Source organism: Anopheles stephensi, chromosome 2 (assembly GCF_013141755.1).
Source record: "Anopheles stephensi strain Indian chromosome 2, UCI_ANSTEP_V1.0, whole genome shotgun sequence".
NCBI lineage: Eukaryota > Metazoa > Arthropoda > Insecta > Diptera > Culicidae > Anopheles > Anopheles stephensi.
Window position 1 is genome coordinate 69,822,036 of NC_050202.1, and position 13,457 is coordinate 69,835,492.

At 46.8% G+C, this 13,457-nt stretch overlaps 1 protein-coding gene across 7 annotated transcripts in view; it reads right to left on the bottom strand.

The window, feature by feature from the left end:
- LOC118504564 (homeobox protein homothorax) overlaps nt 1–13,457 on the bottom strand; it is a 173,177-nt gene that overhangs the window by 113,294 nt on the left and 46,426 nt on the right. For all 7 annotated transcript variants that reach the window (XM_036039176.1, XM_036039179.1, XM_036039177.1 and 4 more), the window contains 2 exons: nt 7,755–7,805; nt 7,538–7,588 (listed from right to left, as the gene is read on the bottom strand). In XM_036039176.1, coding sequence (XP_035895069.1) covers nt 7,538–7,588; nt 7,755–7,805 — 102 coding nt within the window. The remainder of the gene's footprint in view (nt 1–7,537; nt 7,589–7,754; nt 7,806–13,457) is intronic.

The window sequence follows — 13,457 nt, forward strand, 5'->3', positions numbered from 1 at the left end:
CATTGGAGCAAAAACGAGGATTCATTCAAAAGATTGTAACGTACACTGCCCAGGTCTCATCGTTTTCGTGTTCGCTGTTCCTGTGAGCTTTCCATGGCACAAAAACAGTGTTTAATTCCTATCGAGACCTTTTCAAAACAATGTCTGATGCACACCCAGCCCAACGTCCCTATCAAAACGAAACGCACGAAAGCCCGACGTCCCCGATCGTCCGTTCGTAATGGATTTAGATCTTTCGTGACCTAAGGTCCCGTCCCCGGTGTGGTGTGGAGAAGCATCAGCGTGTGGGCATAGCGCTGAAAAATATGCACCGAATGATGCAGAGACAGATCGACATAAGAAACCTACACGCGCGCACCACTATACCGAGACGATCGGCGAAAATTAAGGTGCAAAGGCGAAAAAATCCTTCCCCGCAACGGACAAAAAAGCTGAAATCTCCTTCGATTCGAATGACCATCAGCGAACGATCAGAAATAACAAGCGTTTCGAAGGGCAGGAGTCAATGAGTTTTGAGCGCGTTTCAAAGTATTTTTCGATAAACATTCCAACGGCTCACACACACGCCATTCGCAGGGAGAGGCGAATATTTAAAGGTTTCCCAATGGGAAGTTTAATCACCTTAGAATAAGCTCGGAACCTCGCCTGGCAAAACCTGGTGGAAACCGGATTGATTGTTCGGTTCGTCTGTAAGCAGCGAACGTAAGAAGAGGAAATACGAAATCTTCCACTTTGGCTGCAAATCCTTGGCGAAACAAACCCCGGAACGTTAACACCGCTGGAAACGCAGGTTTGGCCGTTTTTTTGTTGTTGGTGGATAAGGAAGATGAATTTTTGGGGGCTTTGCTGCACCACCAGTTTCGGAATGGATTCTACCATTTCCTGAGCACGAAACCTGCGTCCGGAGCACCTTATAATGTGTGTTTTCGGTGCCTGAAGAAAAAGCGGAGCTAAGACAATTTCGACCAACAGAGTGAACATTTCTTCGAGGGATACATAATGGAAATTTTCACCCCGCAACCTCGCACTCCCGGTTTCCCATTAGAATCCGCCAAAGGCTTTCCGACCAATGCGGATTCAGGCGAGAATGCGGCGATTATCATCGTGCCTACTCGACGATGTGATGGCCGTTCGCGTGGAAGGGGAGAAGGACGTGAGGCACCCACCGCCACCATTTTAGGGTGTTCAGGAAATTTGAAACACTGTGCCAAATCCGCTTACTCCATATACCCCATTTTCTTCTAACTCCAGCGCGCCCATATTACCGCACCGCCATCACTGGTGCGAGCGAACGAAGCCACCAAACAAAACTAACAAACGCCCTACAGGCGTAGACGACCAGCGCCCGCGGAGAGCAGGTGAATCGAATAAACTTCAACGATAAATGTTATCGCATCGAAACATGGCGTCGCTCGAAAGCACAGGATCGATATCAACAAAGGGGAACCATCAACCGTTTTGGGCTATAGAGACTCTCAACCTCATAAACAATCATAGCCCCGGGTTTTGGGTGGTAGTCACCGTTCAAGTCTATTTGAAGCATGCGGCACCGAGCAAAATTGTCATCTCGAGCGAACCCATAAAAAAACCCTTTAACCTGTTCAGCCGTAGCTGTCAAGTGGCTTTTTTGTGTGTGTTGGCTACGGCGAATTGTTTTGCCATAAAAATAGACAACAAGCTGCGCTGTCATCTTTCGCTCCAGGTTTGAGGGATTTCTCTGGGGCGGGGAGGATAGAGCGCGGCCAGTATTTATCTGCTGGTGACAGATATGGAGCGTACGCACATAAACCAAACTCCCGGAGTTGGTGGGGGTGGGGTTCCGGAGCTTCAAAATGTGACTCTAGTTGAAAGGGTTCTGCTACCAACAAAGTGGGGACACATTAAATCTCAACTATCTGAAGGGTTTCGGTGATTCGGTGTTGAAGCAGAATGTTGAGCAGTCGACTCAACCGATATCAAAGGGCAGCCGTTCACCAGGGCATCGTAACTTCCACCGGAGATCGTGTAGATCGTACCAACACACGCAACGTGCAAGACGTGCGGACATTGCCTGGTCCTGCCTGCTCCGAATCTCATCGGGGCGATGATCCAGGAGACACACGGGGTGGGCAAATGAAAACAAAAAAACGGCACACCAAAAGCCCCGATACACACGCACACGTGGGGCACACAGGTAAACCTGTTTTACCGAAAATGTTAGACGAAACCGCGCAAGAGCTAACGAGCACGGGGAGAACACAACAAATGCTTGGTTTTTTTTTGCTTCACTCCGCTTGGAACCACACGGCGGACGGATCGAAACCCGAAAATGAAATAAATTATTCTTTCCCATTTTGTTTGGTAGCCTGCGATTGACGGCAGCGACTGGGTTGAACGGGGGGTTGGGCCACGGGATGTTTGGGGCCGGCCACGGGTGGGCCCAAAAAAAGAGAACCAAAAGTCGTCGTCCACCGCCACAGAACACAGCCGAACGAATTCATGTAGTGTTTCATTGTGTTCTTTATTTATTTATTTTGTTTTTAGTATGTTTTTTTGTTGTGTGTGTGTTACGTTGGTGATATTGCTGTTGTGTTGTTGCTCCTCTTTTCGATGATAGTCCGTACGTTTCGTACGGCAATATTTATATGCCATATTCCCTCTTGCTGATATCGTTTATCCTTTCCTTGTGGGGTTCAGCATTGGGGTGTCCGCGAGGATTTTGTTTTGTTTTGCTCTTTTTGTTGTTGTTTGGTTGCTTCCCGCGCGTGTGTGTGTGAAGTATTCAAATGTACATTCGATATTCTTTACGTCGGGAAGCTTGTTTTGTCTCTTCCGCGTCCAAAAACCCGACCGCGAACTTCGAGCCCTCGCTGGAGTCCGCGCCCCCGGACCGATTCATTTTGATTCATTTTGCACCCAAAACTCAGCTGCGCTCTGCGTGTGTTTTCTCTCGCGTTTCCGAGTTCGGATCCGCTGGTGGGTCCAAAAAACCCATTACAGATTTTCAATATTCGCCTTCGGCTCGAATTTCAACCGAAAACCCCGAATCGAATCCATATTTTATGTCCACCACCCTATTGGAAAGCTGCGGGGAGCAGTAGTAGTTGGTCGGTCGATGGGTCAGCTGGTGGTCGAACATATGCACGGGAGAACAGGCAGCTCCGTTCCAGCTAACCAAGTCGACGCTCGCTTCACCAAACCCCAGGAAGCTAAGGAAGGTAGCAACGATCAAGACGTTTTATTATCTTGGTCTGCTGCAGTTCTTTTCTCAATTCTCCTTCTTTTGGTTCAAACAAAACCCGTGAATTGTTGTTCGCAAATCATTTGGTCGCGTATTCAACGACCCAAAACGTGTTGCTGCAGAAGGTGTTGCTGCGCTTAATAACAATATGCAACGATCGCATGTAATCAAGGGCAGAAATGCGCAAAATTACACTCGACGGGGCGGCACACACTCTATGCCGGTCGCAAAAATTAAAAGATAACTTCCTTTGCCAAACATCATCCGCCCGGCGTTTTGCCTGCCAATTCGCGCCCAATTAATTGTCCCCGTGATAATTCGCACCAGCTCCAGGTCGTTGGCGGTGAAAAAAAGGGTAAACGCGAAACGAGCGAACGCGCTCACAAATAATGTACACTCTGACGCATGCAGGCTCTGGGTTTGGAGGTGGTGGAATCTGATGGAGACCTGGAACCTCCAAAACTGGAACACAAGGTGTGTGTGTGGGGATGCAAGGAGCGGAAGAATAAAAGCAGACCCCGGTATAGATGTGTGTCATATATTCGAAATGTTTATGACATTCCTTGCGCTCTGACACACGCGTGTTGGGCGAAGTGATAATGCTTGTTCCGGCCAAACTCACAATGGGGAAGTCTACTGCACCGTGAAAGCTGAGTGCTCGTGTTGGTCATAAATCGGGAGATTTTATTGATCCTCCCTTGATGTCCTTTTTGGCAGGCTCCGTGCAACGAAGCGAGCAAATTCATGTTCCGGGCCAATTTTCTAAGGACACCACCGTCGTCATCGTGCTGCAGCAACAGCAGCAGCATCACGTTTTCATTCAGTGGCAAAGATAAAAAGCACAAAAAATTATAGGCGCACCAGGATAGGAGAGTCTGGGACTACATATTTTTAACATTAGTGCCTCACCCACCTCAACTCCACATCCGTATCGACGAGGATAGTAGAGCAATCTAATCACGAAACGGCTCCAACAGAACGACGGAGGGAGAGAGAGAGAGAGAGTGGTGTGGTGTTTTTGGAGCAAGTGGAAGAAATCTTCTATTGAAAGAAGATTTTTCATCCAGACCTAGAGGTACACCAGCTGCTGAGCACTCTGTATGAAGCCCCCGTATACAGCCAGCGCCCTGCACCGCTAGTCTCGACATAATCGCAAAATGGTTCCCGCGTACCGACACCAACAAATTGCGGGTCGGTACATCAAAGTGTCATTTGTGCGAGAAGCGCTTAAAAGGGCAGCACGGAGAACCGATGTTGTTGATACTAATATTATTATTGCAATCAATCATCAGCTCAATCCGATCCCGATCCGACGATGCAATCGACGATGCTTGCGTGAAGGTGCTTTCAATCGCTCCGGATAACGATGTCCGAGGAGGAACGCGGCCTGCCACCACGAGCGCAGGCAAGTGGGTATAAAGAGCAAATCCACACAAACAGCTGATCAGGTTCTGCTGATAATGGAGACCTTTCGGTAATGTCTCTGCCGCACCCCTAATTGCTACTACCTAGCTCTAGCTCTAGACGGGATCGACGTTTTCTTGCGCTTTCTTTATTGATGTTTATTTTTCCAAGTACATGTACGATTGGCTCAATAACGTACACAAACTCCCCCGGTTAAGGGTCAACTGCTATTATCAACAGCCCAATTCGGGGGATTATTTGATTACTTTTTTCGCGCCATCAGCGTATGGCGCCATGATTAGGTCCGGGGTGCCAGGTTGCGAACGAACAACTCGTGGTTGCAGGCTTACGTGTAGACATTTTCAGAGAATTGATTGGAATTGTTGAATGTGCTCCGGGGTTCTGTAAATCGCCAGGTTTTTACTCTAGGAATGATACTATGTTAGATCATCCTGAGGAGTAGACGAAAAAGGAATTGAAATGCTCTGAAGGGTAATGAATTATCCGAGATAAATTCTCACCTTACTAATTCCATGCCAAAATCCCCCCCAAATTCCAAGCATCCAAAGAACAGCATCGCGAACAAATTCTCTGGAGCTTATCCAACCCGCCGATCGCTGCTGATCCTCAGTCGAGCAAAGTAATGGCGGTTGGGGAAAAATAATTTACGACCTCATCCTCCTCGTTTTACCCATTCCAACAAAAAATCTATCTTTCGCTGCCAGTTAGGGCTACAAATTGGACAAGAAAGCCAGCCAACCAACCGGCGAACAAACAAAGAATCAAACCCATTCCGCGCACCTAGGTGTCCCGCGCTCATTCACTCGCTCTCTTTCTCTCTCTCTCTCTCTCTCTCTCTCTCTCTAGGTGGGCGCTCTAGCTCGCTACTCCCACAATCCGGTGTAATTAAAATGATAATGAAATGTATAACAGATTAGTAGCACGAATTTGTTGCAGTAAAATTAATTAACATTTTCATGACTAGAATTTCATTTCACCAATTTTCTATTCCGGTGCGCTCTAAGAACCAGATGATGAGGGAAGCTAGGAGCTTGGCCCCACTTTTTTATCCATTGTTTGTCTGCTCTTCCCTCACGGCGGCTCCCATTGCTTTGCTGCTCGTTGCCGAAAACGGTTCTGGTTCCGGAAGAGCAGTTTTACCACACCGGCCAATGGTCAATAAATGGCGCAGGTCCCAAGGTATGCTGTGTGTTCTATTTCCATTCGGTTCCTTGCGCACTGCGTAACAGAGGTAGTAGTTTCTTTTCCCGAGATGGACGCGCGCTCGTGCTCACACGCACAGATGCGTTCGAAAAAGGCGCGCTCTTGGGAAAGCGAATTGAAATAATAAAAAGTCGTTCAAGTCGAACGCACGCTAAGGTGGAGGGAAAAAAAAGGTCCAACTCTTCTAAAAGCTCACGGAACGGTGTTTTTTTTTTAACCCCTCGAACTCCACCACCAACTTGTCTGGTAGCATAAGTTTGAAGTTTTCGACCGGGACTTTTGCTTATCGGCAGAGTCCAATCTCTCATTCGTGTTTCCCCGTTCATAGGGTGATCCGTTGCAACTGTCTTTCTACCGGCTCACCGATGTCTTTTATTTTACCCCTGTTGCCGTAGTTGGAGCCCTTCCCTCGACTCGACAGTTCTGTTCGTTGCCATTGCTTGGGTGCACAAATTTCCCAATTGATGCTAATAAATACGATACCTCCAACTTCGCTTCCCTTGTGCCCGTCCAGGCCACAAGGACAAGGATCCGGAACCCTTCCCGTTTTGGCGGGTTGGGAACTGTTGTCGAAACAGGTGAAAAAACAGAGGATCATTTGATGTCGTTTGCGTGTGCTGCGTTGGGAGCAGGGGAAAACGACGCAAACAACGTCAAGAAGATGGAAATGGTAATGGAAACGAGGGAAAAAACAGACCCCTTGGAGTACATTTATTGCTGCCTTTTGATGGACAGATACAAATTCTAATTTCATAATTAGAAACCGATAGGCTATCGCTTGACGCTGACGGTATCTTGAAGTTTGGGCTATCTTGAAGGGGGGAACCCGGGAAAAGCTTTTTCTTGTTAGGTATCCCGAATGGTAAGGGTGACAGGATAATGGTTTTTTTATGAGACTTTGTGAGCAAAAGCTTTGTTTTTGGCTAATCGTTACTAAATTAGTACTGTAACACTATCAACACATTTCGCCTTTTGTACTGCTGGTGATCGATGAGTACGAGAATATTAAAAAAGTGACTTAAGAAACGGACTAATCAATCCACAAATAGTACGTCATTTGGGATTGTCTTAAATAATATTTAAATATGTACCGAAGCTTCGACTAATAAAATAATGATCGCTTTTTTCTGTATATGTATGTTGTAATCCTGTTTCGAAGTACATCATGTGCATTCTTCGTCAGTCTGTGTACCAAAACATGTAAAACCTTTTCCGCAAATTGACAAAAATGAGTGCAGCATTCGGGTTCGAAATATCGACAGCCCCGCAGCGCATCTGATGAAACACTACTGCACCCATCGTGAGATGGTGCAAACAAAAAATCTGTAGTAATGTATGTAAACAACAAGAGAAGATCACCGCTCAGAAACACGGCACGTTGACGGCCGCATAATAACACAGGCACGAAAAAAAATAAAAATACATAAAACATCAAACAACACACACACTACTCCCACCACAACAACTGTTGCTGGACGGGAGTGTACGGGCTGTTAATGCAAATCCCGCGTCTGTGTGTTGGGTGTTTTTGGATGCTTTAGTTATTTGTTATTTTTCTTTTCACGAAGAAAAGGAATGTCGGAAATATGCGAAGAATTGTTACAACGAATAAACTTCGAAAGATTCCAATCACTTTGTTTGTTGTGTTTTGGTTTTTTTGTTTGTACTAATATGGGTGGTTGTACTTACTTTTTCGAGTTCTAAAAGATGAAACCTTAGAACTTGAATTGCTTGCACCATCTGTTGAGAGAGGGAAGTAGAATGGAGGAAAAACAGCATTGGATTAGTACTCGGAATGAACATTGATTCGGTTCGGTGCTCAAGTCCTCATTCGTCCAGATAATCTGGATCTATGTTGGAGGCTGGAGCAATACAAGCGTCCTATAATACTAATACTGATACTTACAAGTGAGTCCACTTCGGGATCTGCTACGTAGTAGGGTTTTTCTTGCCGAATCTGTAGAGGAAAAGAAGAAAAAAAAGCGACACACGTAAATACTTTAGCGAACGATAACGGGGGCGGTCTTAAAGATACTACAAGACCTCTAGCCAGCGAGAGGGAGCGAGATACTACACACTATCAGCGGAAGCAATATCTGGTAGGTGTGATTTTTGGTAGTCAAACAAATAACGCCCCGACGACGACGATGACGACGGCTTCGCTAGCTACACTGGACGATTGGGCTACAACTGTTAAGCAAGAACACACGCACGCACACACGGTTGAAAAATCAACCGGTGGCCACCCGTTTTTATGGCCCACACCAGACTTCATGGATTTATGACCTCAATCTTCAAACCCGTCCAGGAGCAGCAGCTGGAAGTGAGACAGAATGTACGACTTTGACGTGTGGACTTGGGATTTTTTTTCTTGTGTGGTTCTCTTGTGTTGTTGGTTCCCTCCTTAACGGAACCGTCGTAAAAGTCATGAGTCATAAAATTATCAGCGCACAGTGGCAACATTTGAGCGGTACTACGATGATACGATGATTTGTTATTTTGATTCTATTCTCGGGTGGTTTTGTTTTCTTTTTTTTCTCTCTGTGACGTCGACCCTGTGCCGTTTGTGTTTACCTACATTTGAAGAGTCATTGGACTCTGGCACTAGCGATTCGAGGTATTCCGCAAATTCTTAAAGTCGCTACGTTCGGTGAAGATTTGGTGGAGGTGACTTCCCATAATCTTAATCGCATTTGCGGGGTGGATGGATAGTGTAGTAGTACATGCATTTGCACTGCTGCTAAATCACGGTTTATGATAACTCCTGGATGGAGGGTATAAAACTCTCTCGTCTGAGGCCTTCTCCAATTCTTTTTAAAGGGAAGTTTAAAGGGAACCACAAAACCACTGGAAGATGATGGCGCACAGCAGAAAGTCAGCAAAGAGTCATTTGTTTTGATAAGAAAGTTTCGTGTTCTGCCCAATCCAATTACCTCACTGCTAATGGGAGGTTTAGCTTACGCTTTAAAGGTTGATTTGGTGAAAGTTGCGCAAAGTATCATTACAGTTAAATGATTAGAATTTAAAAGTTTTCACCTGCAAAAACAGAAACCTGCCTCGGAGAACGAAGTCTTCAATTCTTAAAGTGCAATTCGTTCGATTTAAAGCATTCGTCTGCGGTCACCAGTTATCGACCAGATACCGGTGATTAAGGAGGAAGCAAACCCGGCCGGATACAGGTCCGCATGTCTTATGATCTCTGGCGCACGATAATGTCCATTTGCTTGCCCCCTTAATGGTAATTTGCTTTCGATCGAAATGGAACATTTAACTAGCCGTGCAAGCCCACCGTGATGTGATGACTCTTCGGGGAAAAATGAATGCCCCGCTTTCCTTGCACTTGGGCAGAAGCGTTCGTATCGAGGCGTCCAGTCTACTGTGTCTCGGATGTCAAATGGTGTCCTTCTCGTTTCCGGAGTGATGCCGATTATTTTTCCACAATGTTGGTTGTTGATAGAGGAAAAAGCCTAGATTTAGATACTGCTGCTAGTGGTTCCCGTAACGACCATATCGGTTGCTCTCATCATCGCTTCGTTAAATGCGGACAACGATGTACCAAAACGCAAAATGGCTCCCGCACGAAGCTGCCAGACTCCCGGAGGGACGGGAGCGACAAAACCCCCTTCACCGGGGTAGAATATTATTTCACAGTTCAACTGGCACAAGCGCCCGGTCGGCCATTGTCGGCCGGTTCTGCTGGGTGGAGTTCCCGGTACATATTTTCCCGAAGTCCCGTGTACCCTCCCGATGAAACAGGAAACAGAAATAGGCCTTCAAGTTGAAGTGTGCGGTCTCCGGTATTGGCTTTTCCTTGTGCTCCACTTCCAAACCATTTGCTATTGCCGTTCCTTCCGGAAATTAAGGACACCGACCAAGGACGTCCGAAGCCAAAACCAACCCTCCGGTGCACTTTCTGCCTGGGAACAGTTCTTCGGGAGTACATTTGTGATTACGTTTCCGCCATCTGGTTGGCAGGAAAAAAATAACTCCGCTCCGTTTCGCAATAGGGAAAAATTGGTACCTGCTCCCAACGATACGCTCTTGAAGGGTAAGGAAATGTTACGCAAGTTACACAAACCCACACACACACACAACCAAACAGGCGTAGCGATAAAGAAAGTGACAGTTTTTCTTTTCCTTCGTTTTCCGTACGGTTTTTTTAACCGGAACGGAAAACATGAAAACACACGGGGAGCAGCGTTCGTTACGTCACTGAAAGGAAACACATCCGGATCATTGTTAGCGCGGGAGCACAGTGGGATGGCTATCAAGAACACAAGGACACAAGGCCCTGACGCCGGAAATAAGGGGCACCAGCAACGCTAGCCAGCTACCGAAGCAACCGGACGAATAAAACAAGGAAGTTGGGGATTTGTACTGTGCGTACGCACGATGTTTTCGACATTCGGACCGGAACTGGGAAGAGCAACAAAAAAAAACTCCGACAAACGAGCGACATACCAAAGGAAAACCCCAAAAAATTGGCAAAAATCGTTTTTCCGACTGAATGTTTTTCTCTTTCTGTGTGTGTCGTTGTGTGTAGCAAAAACCACCCAATCGGACAGAACGATCCGCAACGGATTCGGAAATATTTGACGGAACATACGCAGCGGGACATCATCAGCTTCCACGCCAAGACGAACTTTCGGGCGGTTTTGATCCGCGTCGGGCGTAATAATGCACGGGTCAGTGAGCCGGGATTGGAATTGCCAATGCGTAAGGCACCGTTTTGCTACAAATTGAAGGTAAATTGACAAAGTCGTAGGGTTGCCTGCCGAAAGATGGAAACGTCGTCGTCGTTCCCGGGCAGGAAGAAATCCAGGGAAACCTCTTTCGGCAAAACTGAACCCCCAAACAACGCAACACTAAACAACAATTCATGGACTATTTTATTTCATAACTTCATTCGCACAAGTTGGGAGTGGTACCAAACCTAGAAGCGTTCCAAGGGGTTTTTTTTTTGCTTCCCCCAGAAGGCCAGGACACACACACACTCGCATTGGTTGGTCGCAGTCGAATGGATGTTGGCAGGAGTAGGCATTACGGAGGGATTACTTGACGCAAGGGCGAACGGGCGTACAACAATATCCTTGGATTTTTTGGGGAGCTTATGTGAGGCTTCACGGTGAGGTCCCCTAAGAGGTTTTGGCGCGTCTGTTTGCCTCGGAGCACGGGCCCTTTGTAGGCCCGGTGTGTAGCCGAAATGAATGCCATTAGGGGTTTCGGTAATGGTTTGTGCGCTGTTTGCGGGAGAACGCCTTGCTGGCCGACGCAATCGGAGCAAGCTCTTCACGGATAAGCCGTGTAGTTGGTTTTTTTTTCGTTGTTGCTTCCACTGAGCTCTCTTCTCCCGAGTGCACTTTCTTACGCTTTGCTACAACACTTGGCCTTTTTTTTTGCTGCTCTGCACCGACCATCATAAGAATAGGTAAAAAATGAGCAAAAATGAAATATCATCATCCTGCGCCCGGGATGAAGGAATTCCTAATGGATTCTGTGCACTGCGTGTGTGCGTTGCTGCGTTCCCTTTTTTCAGTAACGGAGCAATAAATTTATAACTTTATTTCGCAACGAGTGTACAAAATAATAATGGCATCGAAAAGCATAAGGCTGGTGCAAATCGTGCCGGCCTGTTTTTGTTTGGTGGAATCTGAGGCAATATCCCAGAACCCCGAGCCAGCCGGTGGATACAGGAAATCACGTTCACGTTTTCGTGTCGATTTTGGGATTGGAGATTTAATTTTGCATTTTATGTGCATAGAACAGCGCAGGGATTTTGGAGCGTTGCGCTAAAGAACCGGTAAATTGAAAGTCAATTTAAATGGACCCCCCCCCCCTGGATCTTGAGCTGCTGGCCGATAAAGATGCTATTAATTGTAACAACCGGAACTGCAATTATTCGTAATATGTCGTTAGCTTGCAAAACATTCCAACTCTCTCTGTCCAGCTGTCTACAACCGGGACTAATATAATCCTGGCTCGATTGCATTTCAGCACTCAAAATTCGATTATAGTTACGGCAAGTTCGCGTGCTTGGGACGAATTCTACTCTGCGGGACACAACTATTCGCTTGATGCTTATCAAAAAAGGGCCTTCGTTGGTTTTTGGGACATAGAAGACGAAGCAGATTTACTGAGCGCAGCACGCTAGAGACACTTCCGTGACTTGTAGTGATTCTCTTGGACTAAACTTCAAATACCGGATCCCCAACGACAGTTCGGGGAGACACATTCTCCCGTCCGTAATGCAGGAAGCCGAGGAGCAGGAAATAATTCTCCTACAATTATTCCGCTTCCGGAAACATTGCACCCAGGCAGGCAGGCAGTCAAGTGTTACTTAAGCGGATCGACTTAACAACGCACAGGGAAGCAGCTATTTAACGCTCGACTTAGAACCCTGTCCACCTTGACCACGGTAAACCTTGTTAGGCAGTGAGGCTTCCTTGCCGAGGTGTTAAAAGATATTAAAACGCCGTTTTAGGGATAAGCTATAAATTACCGAAAACCTTCGAAAAAAGAAGAAGATCCTTCGATCACCAGGATATACGACAAAGGACGGTCGACCGATCGCACCGCACGATCGTATCACGGACCCTCCCGAACGAAACGTCATCATCAGCGCAGCCCTTCTTTCTGTTCCATTCGGAGCCTCGATTCACATCTGGTTGGTTTGGTTTTACATAAATTATGAGCATTTATTAGTCCGATGGTGGAGCGGCGATTGGAACGATCCCTCCCTTTTCGGCACATGTTATTAAAATGTGTCATTAGCAGTGGTGAAGGCAAACCAAGACAAGTTTGTCTGTTGTTGCATGGGAGGCCGAACCTGCTGATGAGATAATTCCCAACCTAAAACCGCACGCGGGGTACCGCCGAGAGCCGGTCGGTCGGTTAGACAAGCATCGGAAAAGGAAAGAAACGCTCAGAAATGGTAATTAGTAATTACTTCTTCTGGCTGCTATCCTTTTGTGAGCCGTTTCAGAGTTTTGCTTCACCATGTATAGCTATACTGAGGCAAGATTCTCACCGTACGAAAGTAATCGAAACTCCCGGGAAAAACTATCGTCTTTTAATTCCCAACAGACCAACAAGAAATGCCATCGAAATTGGGTTTCCCCCGCGTTAATGGGAGTGGATTCGATTGGATTGGGAATCGGAATTGGCCGAATCGATACCAGCGCGATAGTCAGGCTATCGAGACGGATCGATGGAAAGGGCCCAGTAATGGTTACGCGGGCTAATTTCATCATCCTGCCCGCGTGCCTGTATCGACTACAGATAACCGGAAATAACATATCTTTCACTGACTCTGGCATTGGTCCTCACATGCTGCTCCTCAGCCTTCGCAACTCCCTCGCCCTACGGCCCATAGCCAAAAGTCGTCTTCGTTCGTTCGCTTGTACCGAGCTGCCCGGGCGCTAATTGCTATCGAAATCGAAACCAACCCAACCTCCGGTACTCCGAAAAACTAAATACCCCCTGTTCAGAGCACCGTACCATTAAACAATCTTCATTTGGTGGCGGAAAGGAAAGCCTGCGTCTTCGATTGCTTGGTCGCAGGCGCCACGGCTGTAGACGGGTGTGGGGAGTGGTGGGTGTGAGAGAACGT